Source organism: Diplotaxodon limnothrissa, linkage group LG3, assembly GCF_057381915.1.
Source record: "Diplotaxodon limnothrissa isolate DT_005_m linkage group LG3, D_limnothrissa_male_GT1.1, whole genome shotgun sequence".
In the NCBI taxonomy this organism is placed as follows: Eukaryota; Metazoa; Chordata; class Actinopteri; order Cichliformes; family Cichlidae; genus Diplotaxodon; species Diplotaxodon limnothrissa.
In genome coordinates, this window is record NC_140598.1 from 7,446,043 (window position 1) to 7,464,424 (window position 18,382).

Here is an 18,382-nt window from a genome sequence, read left to right on the forward strand (position 1 = left end):
TTTGATCATTCCTGACATCCTGGGGCCAGTCAGGACTGCTCCTCAACAGTAGCTCAGATATTTAGGAGTGATTGGAAGTCATAAACCAGAAGCGTAGAAGAAACAAAGCGACCATGAACAGAACAGCTAACAGCTACACACACAGGTGCCATGTTGACACAACCCTATGACAGTCAGCCCGGAGCTGAGCCAGCATGAACACCACAGTGGTTCAGTGTTGTCCTGATGGAGTCTCATTAACAGCAGCAAGTATGATTCAGGCTTTAGCTGCTGGGTGTCTTTGTGACCTCTCAGACTGTTTGCATGTTCACAGCTGAAATAAAGCTGCCTCTGTGGCTTCATCCTGTTGTGTTTGGGTCCAATCCTGCCTGCCACACAGCGCTAAAGGACAAAGTCTAATATTTGTATCTTTTTAATGAATCTTTGGTCATATTTATCCAGGAAAATACAAACATCTCATCATCACAGGTCTCTGACCTCATTGGTCCAGCTTCATTACTGAAGTCTGGAGGTTGAGGTTCGTAACAGGCACTCTTCACAGACGGACAGCTGGACTCTGCAGACTGTGACCTCTGACCTCTGCAGACACAAACATGATTGAAGCAGCTGTGATGACACAGACTGCAGATAATGCAGCTGTTTCCTGTCAGTAACATCCTCTTAGAGTACAAATTTCTGTCAACAGTTCTGTGAGCAGAAGATGAACTGGTCTTACTTCATTCTATTCTACTTTAAAAGTAGAATGGGAGGCAGAGCCTTCAGTTTTCAGACCCCTCTTCTGTGGAACCAGCTTCCAGTTTGGATTCAAGAGACAGACACTATCTCTACTTTTAAGATTAGGCTTCAAACTTTCCTTTTTGCTAAAGCATATAGTTAGGGCTGGACCAGGTGACCCTGAATCCTCCCTTAGCTATGCTGCAATAGACGTAGGCTGCCGGGGGATTCCCATGATGCACTGGGTGTTTCTTCTTCACTCACTATGTGTTAATAGACCTCTCTGTATTGAATGTATCGTACTTGCCCATATGGAAAATCTTATAAAGTTTGTGTGTGAAACTTGTATGAAAAGCATACAAGAGTGAAAACAGATATAAGATCCATTGAAAAATTATATAATGAAACTTGTATGTTTTGGATACTTACTAAAACAATATATGAAAGTAATGAGAAAGTGGCCACTTTCATGAGTAAATCATATAAGTTTTTACTATTTCTTTTCCATATGGGTGTTATTAATCTCTGTCTCTCTTCCACAGCATGTCTTTATCCTGTCTTCCTTCTCTCACCCCAACCGGTCGCAGCAGATGGCCCTGCCCCTCCCTGAGCCTGGTTCAGCCGGAGGTTACTTCCTGTTAAAAGGGAGTTTTTCCTTCCCACTGTTGCCACAGTGCTTCCTCATATGGGTTACAGTGGGGCAAAAAAGTATTTAGTCAGCCACCGATTGTGCAAGTTCCCCCACCTAAAATGATGACAGAGGTCAGTAATTTGCACCAGAGGTACACGTCAACTGTGAGAGACAAAATGTGAAAAAAAAAATCCATGAATCCACATGGTAGGATTTGTAAAGAATTTATTCGTAAATCAGGGTGGAAAATAAGTATTTGGTCAATAACAAAAATACAACTCAATACTTTTTAACATAACCTTTGTTGGCAATAACAGAGGTCAAACGTTTACTATAGGTCTTTACCAGGTTTGCACACACAGTAGCTGGTATTTTGGCCCATTCCTCCATGCAGATCTTCTCGAGAGCAGTGATGTTTTGGGGCTGTCGCCGAGCAACACGAACTTTCAACTCCCGCCACAGATTTTCTATGGGGTTGAGGTCTGGAGACTGGCTAGGCCACTCCAGGACTTTTAAATGCTTCTTACGGAGCCACTCCTTTGTTGCCCGGGCGGGGTGTTTTGGATCATTGTCATGTTGGAAGACCCAGCCTCGTTTCATCTTCAAAGTTCTCACTGATGGAAGGAGGTTTTGGCTCAAAATCTCACGATACATGGCCCCATTCATTCTGTCCTTAACACGGATCAGTCGTCCTGTCCCCTTGGCAGAAAAACAGCCCCATAGCATGATGTTTCCACCCCCATGCTTCACAGTAGGTATGGTGTTCTTGGGATGCAACTCAGTATTCTTCGTCCTCCAAACACGACGAGTTGAGTTTATACCAAAAAGTTCTACTTTGGTTTCATCTGACCACATGACATTCTCCCAATCCTCTGCTGTATCATCCATGTGCTCTCTGGCAAACTTCAGACGGGCCTGGACATGCACTGGCTTCAGCAGCGGAACACGTCTGGCACTGCGGGATTTGATTCCCTGCCGTTTTAGTGTGTTACTGATGGTGACCTTTGTTACTTTGGTCCCAGCTCTCTGCAGGTCATTCACCAGGTCCCCCCGTGTGGTTCTGGGATCTTTGCTCACCGTTCTCATGATCATTTTGACCCCACGGGATGAGATCTTGCGTGGAGCCCCAGATCGTGGGAGATTATCAGTGGTCCTGTATGTCTTCCATTTTCTGATGATTGCTCCCACAGTTGATTTTTTCACACCAAGCTGCTTGCCTATTGTAGATTCACTCTTCCCAGTCTGGTGCAGGTCTACAATACTTTTCCTGGTGTCCTTCGAAAGCTCTTTGGTCTTGGCCATGGCGGAGTTTGGAGTCTGACTGTTTGAGGCTGTGGACAGGTGTCTTTTATACAGATGATGAGCTCAAACAGGTGCCATTCATACAGGTAACGAGTGGGGGACAGAAAAGCGTCTTACAGAAGACGTTACAGGTCTGTGAGAGCCAGAGATTTTCCATGTTTGAGGTGACCAAATACTTATTTTCCACCCTGATTTACGAATAAATTCTTTACAAATCCTACCATGTGAATTCATGGATTTTTTTTTTCACATTCTGTCTCTCACAGTTGAAGTGTACCTCTGGTGCAAATTACTGACCTCTGTCATCATTTTAAGTGGGGGAACTTGCACAATCGGTGGCTGACTAAATACTTTTTTGCCCCACTGTATATGACTGTTGGGTTTTTCTCTGTATGTATTATTGTAGGGTCTACCTTATAATATACTGTAAAATACTCTAAGGCAGCCATTATTGTGATTTGAGCTGTATAAATAAAATTTAATTGAACTGAATACTGACTTACATTTATTCATGGAGATTCACTCTAAGCTTAGCCAATATTGTTTTCTTTTTAATGAATCTTTGTAAAAATCTGAGGGTGTTTCAGGTCATATTTATCCAGGAAACACAAACATGTAAAGGAGTCATCACAGCTCTCTGACCTAGTTTGTCCAGGTTCACCACTGAAGTCTGGAGGTTGAGGTTTGGACTCATCACTCCTCACGGACGGACAGCTAGATCCTGCAGACTGTGACCTCTGACCTCTGCAGACACAAACATGATTGAAGCAGCTGTGATCACACAGACTGCAGATATTGCAGCTGTTTCCTGTCAGTAACATCCTCTTAGATTAGAGTTCAGCTTTTTACAGGAAAACTGGACAAAACTGATTTTTGTTACAAACTCATTTTCATTTCCTCTCAGCTCACAAACACAGTCAGAAAATCAACCAGAGTCAACACTGATTATAATGTCAGTGCAGAATTATTTCTGTTACTCAGTGAGTTCAGCTCTCTGACCTCGTTGCTCCAGGTTCACCACTGAACTCTGGATTTAGACCTTTGGACCGGTCACTCCTCACAGACGGACAGCTGGACCCTGCAGATTCTGCTCTGTCCTCCTCTTCCTCCATCATCTTCTTCAGTCAGTCTGAGAGGTAAACCACAAACACTCAGTGAGTTCACATTAACAGGAGTCACTGAGTTACAGTCGCCGACCTCTGACCTGTCATGTGACCTAGAAACCAGGTCACATGATTCACATCAGCTCACACACACTTTCTACCTGCAGAGGAAACACAAATCATTCATGTGCATCAACTGAAATCCTCCTTTCCATCATGTGTGCTGTCCAAATATATTTTTAGGGTGGCTGTAGCTCAGGTGGCAGAGCAGGTCAGCCACTAATCAGAAGGTCGGTGGTTCGATCCCAGGCTGCATTCTGGCTGCGTGCCAAATATCCTTGGGCAAGATACTAACCCCGTGTTTGCCTACTGGAGGTGGTCAGAGGGCCCGGTGGCGCCTGTGTCCGGCAGCCTCGCCTCTGTCAGTGCACCCCAGGGTGGCTGTGGCTACAATCTAGCTGCCATCACCAGTGTGTGAATGTGTGTGTGGATGGGTGAATGACTGAATGTAGTGTAAAGCGCTTTGGGGTCCTATGGACTAGAAAAGTGCTACAAATGCAGGCCATTTACCATCAGCTGCTTCTTTCCTGCTTCATCTCAGTGTCAGCTGGATGCAGTCAGACAGCAGTGTGAGGCAGAGGAAGCTGCCATCAGCTGCTCTACTATCAGGCCACTAGATGGAGCCTGAAGCACACACGATGCATTCACTGACACACACTGATTCACTATTAATAAGAAAAATTAGAAGTGACAGTTTGTTGATGTTGTGTTGACGTTGTGGAATGTTTCCTCTGTCAGTGCGCCCCAGGGTGGCTGTGGCTACAATGTAGCTGCCATCACCAGTGTGTGAATGTGTGGATGACTGGATGTGTAAAGTGCTTTGGGGTCCTTTGGGACTAGTAAAGCGCTATATAAATACAGGCCATTTACCATTATCTAATTAAGTCAGTCTAAATATCAAACCCAACAACCTTTGTATTGTTGTCATAATTACTTCCTGTTGAAGCAGATCCAATATTTGTAATGAAGGATTTTTAAACAGATAACGTCAGCATGTTTAATTCAGTTCTACACTACATTCAATTCAATTCAATTTTATTTATATAGCGCCAAATCACAACAAAAGTCACCTCAAGGCGCTTCATAGATATGCATGCATATTGTGCATCCATGATATGCATCCACCTGCACTGTAATTATAAAGACCCCTGACCTCCAACAGCTGTTGACACAGTAACTGGTTATGGTCAAACAGATGTGTCCACCTCGCAGCAGTTACTGTGGAACAGCAGCTGAGCTCATTCTGCAGTCAGTGTGTCAGTGAGAGCAGCAGCTCCACCTCCTCCACAGACTGATGGAGGCAGGAAAATCAGTGTACTCAGTTCTGTGAAATACTGTAAATGCAGTTTCTTTTACTGTTTATGTACAAACTGAACTTTGAGTCTCACTTCAGATTGGATTTAAGTGTGTGTGTCACACCTCTATGTGTTACTCCAAAAAAAAAAAAAAAAGCCATCTGACTGCTCAGACTGAGTCAGGGTAAAGTTCACATGCTGATTTGCTCTGTTCGGGTTCTTCTTCTTGCTTTTCTTAAAAGTAATGCAGTACATTACTTAGTTACTCACTAGATTAAGTAGTGTGTTGTTATATTCTGTTCCTCAGACCAAGGGTCTATGAACCAACTGTTCTTAGACATTTTTAGATCTGGGCTCTAAAAATCTGCTTATTGGCTCTCAGCTATAGTTAAGCAAGATGTCTTTGGTGAATTGAGGCTGTTTTATACAAGCTAATGACACTGACTTATTCTTCACTCAGATATGCTGTGACATTCAAATGTTACAATGTTTTTATTCTGGGACTACAGGAATGATTTTATATGATTCAAAGTTCAAAACAATCCTTTCTATCCTCTCTGTCACTTAGCCCAGTTCATCCTGTCTGGAAGCCTTTTGAAGCCTCCTTTAAGTCCGGCCTTTCCACTGAATCTGCTGATGGAGACACCATCTCCTCCACCTGCAGCTGTGGAGGTTCAGAGAAATAAATCTAACCTAGAGGTATATCTCTATATCTACAAAAGAAAGAAAGAAAAATGAATCAAACAGATTTTCTCTTTTGTTATTGGAAACATTGGAAACAATATCAGAGTCTACAAGAGAACAAAGATCCCCGCAGGATGTCTCTGTTTGGGAAATACTCCAGTCATCCCCCTGAACCTGGTTAGTGACCTGAATCAGTGCTTTTTCCATGAATCCTACCGATGCTACCATGAAAACATGTTCAGCTTGTGTTTGAAGATGACTCACATGCTGACATTAGATACAGAAGAACTGAGAACATAAAGGGAGCAGCTTATTGAGGGAAACCCAAAAAAGCAGAACACAAGCAGCTCTGTCCTCTGTCTCACATCATGTTCATGAGGAGAAAAAAAGCCCCTCAAGTTCCTAAAGACAAACTGTTTTAGGAGGAAACAAAGCAAACTTACAGCCGTCCTGGAAGGAGGCAGGACTCCACCTGAAGCTCAGCACAGGGGGGGAGGAGGCAGATTTTCAGAAGAGTTTCTGACAGTTTAACTTGGTGATGTCAGATTTAATCTCGTCTCATTTGTTACGTTCCCCTGAGGGGTCTAGGCGGTGAGGGGGGAGTAACAAAAAGTGTCCGGGTCAGAAAAAGGAGACAAGAAGGCAAAGGGGTTAAATTAAAGAGTTTTATTAAAGTAGCTCAACTAAAAGAGACGGACAAGCCGCTATCACCATTTAAGAAAACAAACAAAACTCAGGCGTTGGTCAATAAAGTAAAACGTAAGCCAAAAAGAAAGAGAGCAGCTCACTAGCTGCAACCACTCACATGGCACTCTGGCCCAGAGCTCACCTTTCCCTGGGATTAAATACTTTTGATTACTGACGAGAGTCAGCTGTGTAAAAGGGAAAGCTGGCACCTCAGGCAGAAGCCATTGAAGGACACTCCCACACAGGCACCTTCAGGAGGAGGCCCTGCTAGGGCCGTAACACATTTCTGTTTTTCCACTGAGCAGGTTCAGCTTTTATTAAAATAAATATGTCTTTCTCTAAATTCTTAATTATCAGTAATGTTCCCTGAGAAATCAACATTTCTTGGTTCTCATACAAGAATGTCGTTTTCATGGCCGCCATTCATGTGACCCAAAGCGTTTCTAATCTCTGGAGAACCGAGGTTTTACTGGTGCTCCTGAATGCAGCATAAGAAGGAATTTTCCACTAAGTTTCATGTGACATGAACACAGACGGATGACGTGTCTGTGTCAGTCTTTTTCTTTTGAAACAAACTTTATTGAGACCTATGAACAGTCCAACACCTATGAATGAAATTTAGAGGATTCAAAGAAATATTGATAAAAGTTCTCGGAGCTGCTGTGCAAATATTTTTAACTCACTATGGAAACTCCTGGTTTCAAACTTTAAGCTTTTTTGCTCAAGCAGTTGAACAGAAATAATATTAAACTATAACAGTACTGATATACAGTGATCCCCTCAAAAATAAACACAGAGATATGAAACTTCTGTCCATTCTGCCATTAAAACGGTAAAATAGATCCACTGATCTGATTTTTTTTTTACTGTTTATGAAGAATAAGCAAATATATTATAAGATGATGAGAGGTGAGAAAAAAAATGCTCAGAATCACTCGTTTGTATTCAAATGTCAAAGTTCGTGTTCATCTGTTCCTCTCCTACACGTCACTATAAAGTTTAATCTTGTAAAAGTCAAAGTTTGAGTTCATATTCACTGCAGTTTAGTACAATATCTACATGTTAACGTTTGTTTGTGCTAAACTGTTCATTTGTTCTGTTTCATAATAAAATATAGATATAAACATCTGTAACATCCGCACTTTAATATCTGGTATTTTGTACAGACAGAAGACAAAAGGTTTACTTTAGTATTAAAATATGAGTCCCGTACAAATCAAATATGTATATATAAAACTTAAAACTGATTTTTTTCCAAACTTTTTTCCTCACCAGGAAAAAAGAAAAACTTTTTTCACGCCAAAGCTCAACATCTGACTTACTATTAATATAAAAACCGTGACTGAAGCATCTTTAAATGTTCCGATTTATTAACAGTGTTTTAAACTTAATACAGTAACGTTTGTTCAGTCTGAGAAATGTAAAACATGTTTTATCCTCCATCTTTGTTTCAGTGTGAACAGTCTGAGCGGACAGTTCGTGATATTTTTAACAGAGGCCGACCTGCTGAATCAAATTTGTTTTAAAAAACAAAGTCCTCTGCTGTCCCTCCACCTGCTGCCTCTGAACACGAAGGGTGAGAACTTTAAATTAACACTGTGGCAGATATGTAACCATCTTTAAATGATCTCACTGACTTACAGACAAATGAAGGAAGACATCTGTGGTGGCTGAAACCTCCACCCGAAACATATCCACAGACAGCAAGGTTGTTGTAGTTTTGTACTTTTTTAATTAGTTTTTATTTCCATTTCTTTTACACTTTGTGTTTTTAATTCTGTTTAGTTTCAGTTAGTTTCCACGGTGAGTTTGCTTGTTTCAGTTTATATTTGATTTTTTATTTATTATATATTTACGGGGTCAGAGGCTGGACTGACGTAGATTAATGTAGATTTTATGATAAAAACGGAACTTTTTGAAAGCAGTGACTCAGTCTTTTTTTTTAGCCAAACTAACAACACTAACAGGCCATTTCCTGTAAAATGTTAATCAGTTTTCCAAAATCATTTCATTGATCATTCTCAATAATTTAGTTAATTTAGTTCAGTTTCGTGTGTTTTGTAACACTTCTTCCTGTTGGAGAGGAGCCAACAGTTTGTGACGCAGTATTTTTAAGACCGACATGTTGAACCTGTATCTAACACACATCTATACGAAGTATTCATTTAGAAAGTGCGCTCTCTGTCTCCTGCTGTGCGTGTAAATAAAAACATCCGGAGCTCAGCGGCTCTCCGGTTGAGCTCTGGGGCCCGTTCTTCGTACGTCGCTCACTACATCCAAGATCAACTGACACATCCAAGACCAAATCATCGCGCTAACCGTGAGCTCGCTAATCCGGTTCCCCGAACACACCTGCCGTTGACGATTAGTACAGCTGGACGCAGTAATGTGACATCACTGGGTGTCGTAAAAGGGGCTACGCATCGATAGTAGAAACATTGATTGGCAACCCGCTGATTGGTCGGCGAAAATGTCGAAGGGGCGCAGTCGGTATTTTCCGGCAGCAGAGCAAGAACTCATGAGTGAGGGATTTCAGGAGTTTCAGAGTTTAATTAAAACGCAAGGGAACACTGCAAAGGCTGCAAAAGCAAGGAGAGAGGGCTGGCAGAAAGTTGCTGACAAATTAAACTCGTAAGTAATTTAATAATAATAATAATAATGGATTGGGTTTATATAGCGCTTTCCAAGGCACCCAAAGCGCTTTACGATACCACTATTCATTCACTCCCACATTCACACACTGGTGGAGGCAGCTACGGTTGTAGCCAGGCTGCCATATCGCGCCATCGGCCCCTCTGGCCAACACCAGTAGGCGGTAGATCTATCATATGACACTATATTGTCCAATATCATATGGCATTATATTATATTATAATATGTTATATTATATCCCCTTACACATTAGAGCCACAACAGGACCCACTAGAACATGGGAACAAGTAAAAGTGAAATATAAGAATATTCTACAGAATGGTAATATTTATCTCTTATATTGCTTTTCGTCTCTTGGAAAGAGACCCTGAAATACTCTGTTAGTTTGTTCATAACAGCAACCAAGAAAAGGGCAGAGCAAAAAAAGACAGGTGGTGGTCCTGCACCCCCTTGTCAACAAGTTGGTTAAGTGAATAATACCCTCACGGGAATATCGATATCTCTCAATGAGCACACTGTCGCGCTGAGCTAAAGGATCCTGTCTATCCCGCAATATACGCTGGATTCTGAGGACTCTCCTTATCAATCTTGCACCTTCCGCAATGGGTGGCTCGCGTATACGGACAGGACATGGCTGCGACAGACTTCCCAAATCCACCCTCGCTTTTATAGCCGTGGTCTCTCATCTTGATTACACAAAGTAATTTACAATTACTACTCTGAAATATGAATTACATCTGTAATAATCACATACATGTAATAGAATGTTAATAGTACATTTCCCTTTTTTAGGAAATGACCTGTATGTATCTGTGTGACATCAATAAAAGGATCAAGTGCTGCATTATCTTTAGTTACATTGATGTTATTTATTTATGGTGAAACAGTGGTGGAATATCGCTGTTGCTTTCGTATAAATGAAGCGGATATACCTGAGTGGCCGCGATCTAATCCTGTTTACATAAAGTAAACCTGCTCCCGAGCAGGTTTAGGCTTACGGCTCTGTTGCTATGGCAGCAAGTCCCGGATGAGCTTCGGGGAACCGAACGATCCAAGATCACACGAAATCGTCAACAATCTAATCCAGCTAACTTACTTAGCGAGGTACGAAGAACGGGCCGCAGGCCACATTCAGTGTGTTTAGTCTGATTCCCGGACTCTGATCACACAAGGCCAGAAAATGGCGGAGACACTCGGCCTTGTTGGAAAACATTACACACTGACTTTAATGGAGAGACCGGAAATACAAACACACACAGTTTGTTGTGTGAAGAAATCAAACATGAGCTGAACAAACAGTAAAGTTCCTAAAGACAAACTGTTAAAGGAGGAAACAAAGCAAACTTACAGTTTCTTCACACACCAACAACAAGCTCCACTCCACACCTGGACACTAAACACGGACACACAGGTGAGCTGCTTCCTGGAAGGAGGCGGGACTCCACCTGAAACTCAGCACGGGTGGGAGGGGCTCAGCTCTGTGTGTGCTGATGTGTTAACTTTAAAAATATGCCGTCTGACTGCTCAGACTGAGTCAGAGTAAAGTTCACATGCTGACGTGTGGAGACATGAAACCTTGTTGTAGCTGCAGGTGTGAACACACTGATCCCAGATCAGCTCTGCTGTATTTGTAACATGAACATTTCTGCTGCAAAGCTTCAAATGTTCAGCATGTTTCTCTGTTTCCAGTCTATAGATCCAGTCACACTTTCTACCTTCACCTGTGCAGTAAAGACTGAGAGCAGAGCTGAAACCAAGCGTCCAATCAGGGAGCAGCATCAACACCTGAGCTTCATTCAGACTCTGTTATTGAAGATGTTGTTGGTACAAAGTTCATCTGCTGCTCACATGAATCCATGAAAGATTTATTTAACTGAATGTTTCTTCAAAGCTCATTTCAACCTGTTGAAGTCATGAATGAAAGTGCAGACTGAGAGTGGATCACATGATGTTTGAGGTGTGTCATGTGACATGTTCAGTATTGTCACACATGTCTAGATTGTCCCTGATATCATAACTGCTCAAACACTGATGATTATATTTGAAGAATTATTCCTGATGGCAGCAAAGTTTGAATGGAGCTCTCTGTCTGTGCTGATTTGTCGCCCTCTGGAGGTCAAAGCACAAACTGCATGATGTCACTGTAACCACCACAGAGACAGGAAGTGTTTTTATGACTGAAACACTGAAATGATGCTAACGGCTGTCGTTAGGCTCACTGACAGCAGTGCTGATGTGTTCATGTCAAACACTGGCTCAGGTCAGACTCCTTCATCCTTCTCCAGCGTGAGGCCGCCCTCAGACCCACAGGAGCTCTGACCTTTGACCTCCTGACCCTAACCATTTTAGTCTTGTTGCACCTTTAAATGCAAATCCATCCAAACTGTAGCCGAGCAAAAGAAGCTGGAAGCTGTTCTATGAATGATGTTGTTGAAGGAGCTTGGAAAGAAAAGCGTCTGGACTTCTTTAAGTTGTTTGAAGAGGGACATGGACATCTTAACGCCCACTCACATCCTGGGACATTTGATCACAGGAAATCACATGATAGCGTGGGGCTAGATCTCACAATGGGTTCACCCAAGACCTTGGCTGATTGAGACCCACACCCGTTTTCACACCTTGGCTCGTGTGATTAGGTAGAGGATCAACAGGGGCTCCATGTCCCTGAATCTAAACTGAATCTAAACACACCGTGCACAATGCCAAGTTAGATAAGGGTTAAAAGAACAAGATAAGAATAAATAAAAAGATAAAATAAGGATAAAAAATAACTTAAAAAAATAAAATAAAAAGATAAATAACTGGAAATAAGTACAAATAAGTAACTGAAGACACGTGTGGTCTGCAGATGTCGATGTACATGGATGTACATGGAGTTTAATGTGCAAAATGAACTTAGTGTGCAAAGTGACCTGATGTGCAAACTGCAGTTTGAGGTCGGTCAGCTGTTCAGGAGTCTGATAGCAGTGGGGAAGATGGAGTTGTTGAGTCTGGATGTTCTACATTTCACACTTCTGAACCTTCGTCTCGAGGGCAGAGGTGTGTCTCTCCTCTGGACTCTGTGATGGTAGCTGCTCTGCAGAGAGGGCAGCGGGGTCCTGATGATCTTCTCCACAGTTGTTATCACTCTCTGCAGGCGTTTGCGGTTTGCAGTAGTGCTGCCGTACCATGCAGTGATGCAGCTGTCAGGCTGCTCTCCACAGTGCAGCTGTAGAACCTGCTGAGGATCTTGGCCAACATACCAAATTTCCTCAGCCTCCTCAGGAAATACAGCAGCTGCTGAGCCTTCTTGACCAGCTGTGTGAGTTTGAGTCCCTCACTGACTCAAACTCCTTCAGTGACACTTGCAGCCTTGCAGATTAGTTTGCTGATCCTGATGCATCTCTGGAGCTGATGCTGTCCCCCAGCAGACAACAACAACATAGATGCTCTCACTAGTCCACTTTACCCTCTAATCACATCTCTGACATCTGCAGGTTGCTCCAGTAGAGACTCTTGTGCAATGCCAGGTGTTTGTGTTTGTCTGTAGGTACACATTAGATATGACCATAGACGCACACACAAGTGAACACAGCAGCACAGATGGTTTCCACCTGCTTCCCTCTTTCTTCACACAACTGTGAGGATGATGAAGAGGTTTCAGGACGAGGTGGTCAGCAAGCACAGGATAAAGCAGGGCCATGAAACTCTCTCGTGCAGCAGATGTTTAATCAGACTCAGCTTTAGGCTTCTTTTCCCACCTGGCAGCAAAGTAACAGCTTCACTAACGTGAACAGTCACAATGTTAAACGTTTCTATATTTTCATATATTTTTATCTGTTGATGCTGCAGAATAAAGTCTGTTAACAGAGTGCAGGATGTGTAGAGCAGGTCCAGCTCTCCCTTTACTGTGTCCACTTTCATCAGCCCCTGTGAAGTGACACAGAGTGCATGTGTGTCTGTCAGCTGTTGTTTATTGTGAAGGATGGAACAAATGAACACACACTTTTAGAGAAATCTGAAAAAGCAACACGTGCTTGGGCTCCTTCTGTGCTCGTCTTCATTAATGCTGATCTTTCTTTCCTGTTTGTTCTTTGGCACAAGCTTCAGTCTTTTCTCCCAGGGCTCCTTCACACTTAGAAACACACCTACATTCATTTATACACAAACATCATGAGCTTTGTAAAAGAGGACATGAGATCCTCTCTGAACAGCACATTCATATCAAACACAGGACTGAACAGGATATACTGAGTCTGTGGTGTTTTCATTGTTACTTGCTGAGTATTTTTCCAGTGTTTGAAATGTGACTCAAGTCTGATTCTTCTACTGTGTGTGAACTCTAAGCAGCTGCATTAAACAGCTGCTTTTCAAACCAGGCTCAATCCTATGACTCTGTGAATGTAAACTTTTGTCACCTGCATGAATAACAATCCTTGATCTAGTCAGGACTGCAGTGCTCCTGTGATCCCAGCTTATAGATGGAGGCTAGCATGAGAGGCTCAGCAGCTAAAGCAGCACACCTGGGTCTCCCAGCCTATTAAAAGCAGCCCTTTGCTTCACCTGCTTCACTAAACATTATTATTATTATTTAAGCAGAGTGGTGTGATTCATGTAGGCATTGCTGTGTGACAGGAGGACTTTTCTTGAAACAGCTCGTGTGACGTGTGACGTGAGCTGACGTAAAAACAGTGATGTTAGCTTGATTCTCTTGGCTAAAACTATTTTAAAAAGAGGGTCAATCATGCAAATCTGCCAATAGAAGCCAAAGTTACAGCCCCTCAGAGTTTAAAGAGAAAAGGCCCATTTCCAACACTCGGTTGTGCAAAGGGAAACAGGCCCACAGTGCCTGAGTGTGTGGGTAATTCTTCAAATAATATTCAAAAGCAAACATTTTTAAGCATGTAAATAAAATTCAATCATTTCTGCTCTTCAATACCTAAGAAATGAAAACTGGCAGATGGTCCCAAAATGTGAAACGCCTGGCTATCTGTGCATTTAGTGCTGCAAGTTTTCACTGTTTACCTTCAGAAGCATAAATCTCTGCACAGATAATGTTCATATGTGGATTCCTGGTTTTCTGGAGTTAATTGTGACCCAAAGCGTATTTTTAAAGTGGTTCCAAGCAATAAAGTCTAAAAATAAATACATCTACTTCCTTTTTCTGTGTTCCAGCCTCAGTGACTCTGACACAGTGCTGTAATATTTACACCTCTGATGAAAACAGAGTTTGTAGTTGCAGAGAAATACTCAACTCATTTTGGGCATTTACGAGCAGGAACCTCAGAAAGCCCCTCGCTGCTTCACTGGTTAAGAAGCAAAGCAATCATTAGTTCACAGTGATGTTAATTAAGGCCCAAAGTTTAGGAACGAACGTCAGCACTTCACTAATGAATGTAATGCTGATTCATGTGCTTGTTTTGTAATGTGCATGTTGTGCGTTGCTATTTCCCATATTCTTTGGCACTGATAGATGAAGAGTCTCAGGCAGGACCGAGGCTGCCAGCTGCTGACAGTGAGCAGGGAGAGAGCAGCAGAAGCTGGGCAAGAGCAGGGCACCTTCAGCCCCCTTCATCAGTCAGAAATCATTTGGGTGTCTGTGTGAAATGTCTGATTTTTAAAATCTTTTTGTAGACATATTTATTAAATGTTTAACAATTATATAGAAGAAAGACAATGTAAAGAACAAAACATGACAAAACAAAAATGAGTTGAAGTTATGAACTGTTTCTGAGAGACAAATAACACCAGGATCCTTTTTGTGTAGCTGACAGCTGGTAACTGTGCAGGGGCGGGTCTAGCAAAGTGTTGCCAGGGGGGCAGGTAGGGCATTAACAGGGAGAGGGGGGCACAAAGAAATACTTTTCTTTCTTGTTCTCATTTAAAATGTCTCACTTTTAATAAATAATTATCTGAATCTTACAACAAACGTTTTCATCTGATGTAAAATGTATAGAAATCCATTATTGTACATAGTCATTTTTTTAGGGTCCCATCATAATTTCTTCAGAAGTAAGTACTGCATATGATGCCAGTGTTTCCCACATTTTCTAGATTCTGCACCAGTACTGTGTGTAAAATGCATCAAAAAGTCCGTTTGATTCTTTCTCACCTGTCTTTCTGTCTCCTTTCACTTTTTAAAGGTTGGCATGTTAGAAAACATATTTTGCCCTGCCGTGCTGTTTATTGATGTGGCAAATGAAAGGTTTATGAAAATATATCTAAATCTGTCATCAGTAATCAGCAATGATCATGTCTCACCTCTAGTCTCTGTCTTAATGTCAGGTTTCCACCGTGTGTTGTAGATGTTCAGGAGGTTAACTCGACCAACAGTCTACTTCCTGTTTAGAATACCAGGACAGGGAGGATGGTGCAGGTTTAAGTTTATTAGACTGATGCATGTATACCAACAAGACAGCGTCCATCACTGTGACAACAGCGTTTGTTTTCATTCAGAGGCTTTATGGTTTTTCCTTTAATACCTGGGGGGCCGGTCTCCAGTCAAAATGCCCGGGACCATTTTTTGTCCCAGTCCAGCCCTGGTGTCAGATCTGCATGCAGTGTCAATGAGACGATCAACAACAGATCAGACAAAACACTCAGGCGGACACTCCTCTGTAGAAGGAAACATGGAAAGTGTGAGGTAATCAGTGCACAACATCACTTTGTATTTCAGGCTGTTTTTATATAGAACTTCAGCACCAATGTAAAAGTTCTGGTTTTAGGAAGATGAAGAACATTTTCAGGAAGGATGCCGTCTGCAAGCAGAGCTGCTTGAACCTCAGCGCTGAGGTCCAGACTACTTCCTGTGAAGCCACGTGATGTAAATCTGCTGCTATAACTTCACAGTTTACTGAAGCTAAATGCAACGTTACCATATAATCTGTTTTCAACAAAGGTTTCACTCCGTCCGGTGTTGATGGAATGATTCAGGCCGTACTCGTCAGGCTTCCCATCGACCACACGCATTTCAGTCACAAACCCCGTGACTGACAACAAGGGAAACAGCAGAAGAAAAGATGTGAAAAATACTGGATGATGATGATGGAGGATTAACCGCGGTGGCTAAACTGTTTCCTGTCTTTGTGGGCGTACTCACAGGGAAGTTTCCAGGCACGTCAGTCTTGGTGGCTAAAGTCTCCATTTTCCAACATGTATCGCTACAGGTGCAAAGACACAACATTAATCATCAGTGTAAATATTTTAATGCTGTCCAAACGGTGTTTGCTTTGTCTGTCCTCTCGCACTCACAGAGGAAACGAGGACGCCACCTTCAACCCATCTTCAGTTGGCTCAACCATGGCCGGACTTCCTGTTGGCTTTGTGACAGCAAACCACTTGAAATGAGAGCAAACTGCAGTCAAGCACCACTTACAGCAACCTGTGGACACGCAAATGGAAAGCACTGAGAATCATACAGATGCATAAGAGCTGTTTATTGTAACACATGTGTGTGTGTGTGTGTGTGTGTGTGTGTGTGTGTGTGTGTGTGTGTGTGTGTGTGTGTGTGTGTGTGTGTGCACATTAATAACACACTGATGTATGTTAGTTTGATTTATGCTATATCTGAGAAAACAATTGCAGAATTTTACATCAAAGTTTCCAAAGCTGATGTTTTGTTGTTCACTCTGTTTTATATTCATATAGTTTGTTGTTTTTAAATCAGTGGACAAAATAAATATTATCACACAAAATCCAGGGTGAAACATAACCAAATAACCTAAATGGTGAAGTCATTATAGAAGTACATGTTGCAAAGGTCGGCCTCCTGTATAGACTGCTAAACTGTCTGGGGGGGCCTGCCTGTCCTCGTTGGATAAGCTCCACCCCTTTTCCATAAGACGGAGACATTTGTATGAAAATAGATGGGCAGTAAAATAAAAAATAAAAAATATTATGGATGACTCTGTAAATCAAAGTCGGCCTGAGGCAGAAGCAGAAACCATGAGGAGCACAGCACCACTCGCAGAAGGGCACGAAGTGAAGCCATAGCTGCTGAAGAGTGAAGACGTGATGATGGAGGAGATCACAGATGAAGATCTGCTGCCTGCTGACTCTTTATATAGAAGAGTGAGACTATCTCCCCACCAGCAGCTGCACTTATACAAACCCCAGGTGCTGGGATGGCTTTGAACATGTGACATTTTCTGCAAACACATGGACAGTTTCATAACCACAAAGATTATTCCTGCAGCGGCAGAATCGTATCCACTGTGTGAGAGGTGAACGTCAGACAGTTCTTAGAAAATGTAGTTTCTCTTTAAGCTTTTAACGTCTCTTTTACCCCCATTTGTCTAAAACTACTTGACAGCCCTTCATGTCAGAGGTTTATTATCTGTGCAGGATGGAGCACATGGTCTCAGTCAGGCTGGACACGATCACTCCTACAGGAAGTAAATGTGATTTTATTTCACCTGTGAAATGATGAAAAACAGCAGAATAGCTCACGCTAACAAACGGGTGTTGAAATGTTTCATTTTCTGCTGTTTCACAGGTCAAAAAGGGCGTCGAAGCAAACTGAAGCTGAGCTGCTGCTGCTGTTGTAGTGCAGCATCTGCTGTGTGCTTCATCAGAGAACCTTCTGTACACAGCAGACAGAGGCTGCTGCCACTGAAGTCCATCTGCTAGAGAGCTTTAAACACTGGTTATTGAAGTGGCTTTGATGATACTGATACACAGTCTTTGCTGCTGTCACAGGACAGGGATCCACCAGGGAGTAGTTGTCAGGATAAAGAGCCTTCGCTTCTCTAAATATAAACTGGATACTTGTAGGAAACTTTGGGAAGCAGCATTTTTCCTCATATCGTCTAAACTGAAGTTAGCTCAGGTGCTTCTTCCATACTTGCTCTGCAGAAAGCCAAAGAGTTTGGAGCTCTGCAAACATTTGCAGCACAGCTGGATGTTTGTAACTTTGGTCACCTCTGTATCATCCCTCAGATTCTTTCTGCACAGCTTTGAAACCATGACAGCACGAGTGATGCTGAGGAGACGTCCAGTTTAAACAGACCTTTATTCCTGGAACACAAACACATGAAGTGATGCTGCTAAAGAAGAACATTTAATCGCACTAATGAATCAAGCATCTGTTTGTCTGTCAGTCTGTCAACAGTTCCTCTGATCGACTTCAGACTTGGTGGGTATTTTGTTTTTGCAGCGGTCAAAGTCGATCAGCGTGTTGCTTTGTCTGCTGTAAATCTGCCTGTACAAAGGGAAACATGCATGTTTTAGATGCAAACTCACAACATGGCTGCATTTTTGTGATTATGTGTATTTTA

The 18,382-nt window shown here is 42.3% G+C and overlaps 2 protein-coding genes across 3 annotated transcripts in view; one reads left to right on the plus strand and one right to left on the minus strand.

Moving 5' to 3' along the window:
- Positions 1-3,762, minus strand: part of LOC146634350 (protein NLRC3-like) — a 229,003-nt gene extending 225,241 nt beyond the window's left edge. For both annotated transcript variants that reach the window (XM_085376970.1, XM_085376983.1), the window contains exons 1-2: positions 3,647-3,762; positions 3,290-3,391 (exon numbers count right to left, since the gene is read on the minus strand). In XM_085376970.1, coding sequence (XP_085233096.1) covers positions 3,290-3,391; positions 3,647-3,762 — 218 coding nt within the window. The remainder of the gene's footprint in view (positions 1-3,289; positions 3,392-3,646) is intronic.
- LOC146634353 (uncharacterized) overlaps positions 1-18,382 on the plus strand; it is a 453,764-nt gene that overhangs the window by 36,115 nt on the left and 399,267 nt on the right. The window lies entirely within an intron of this gene.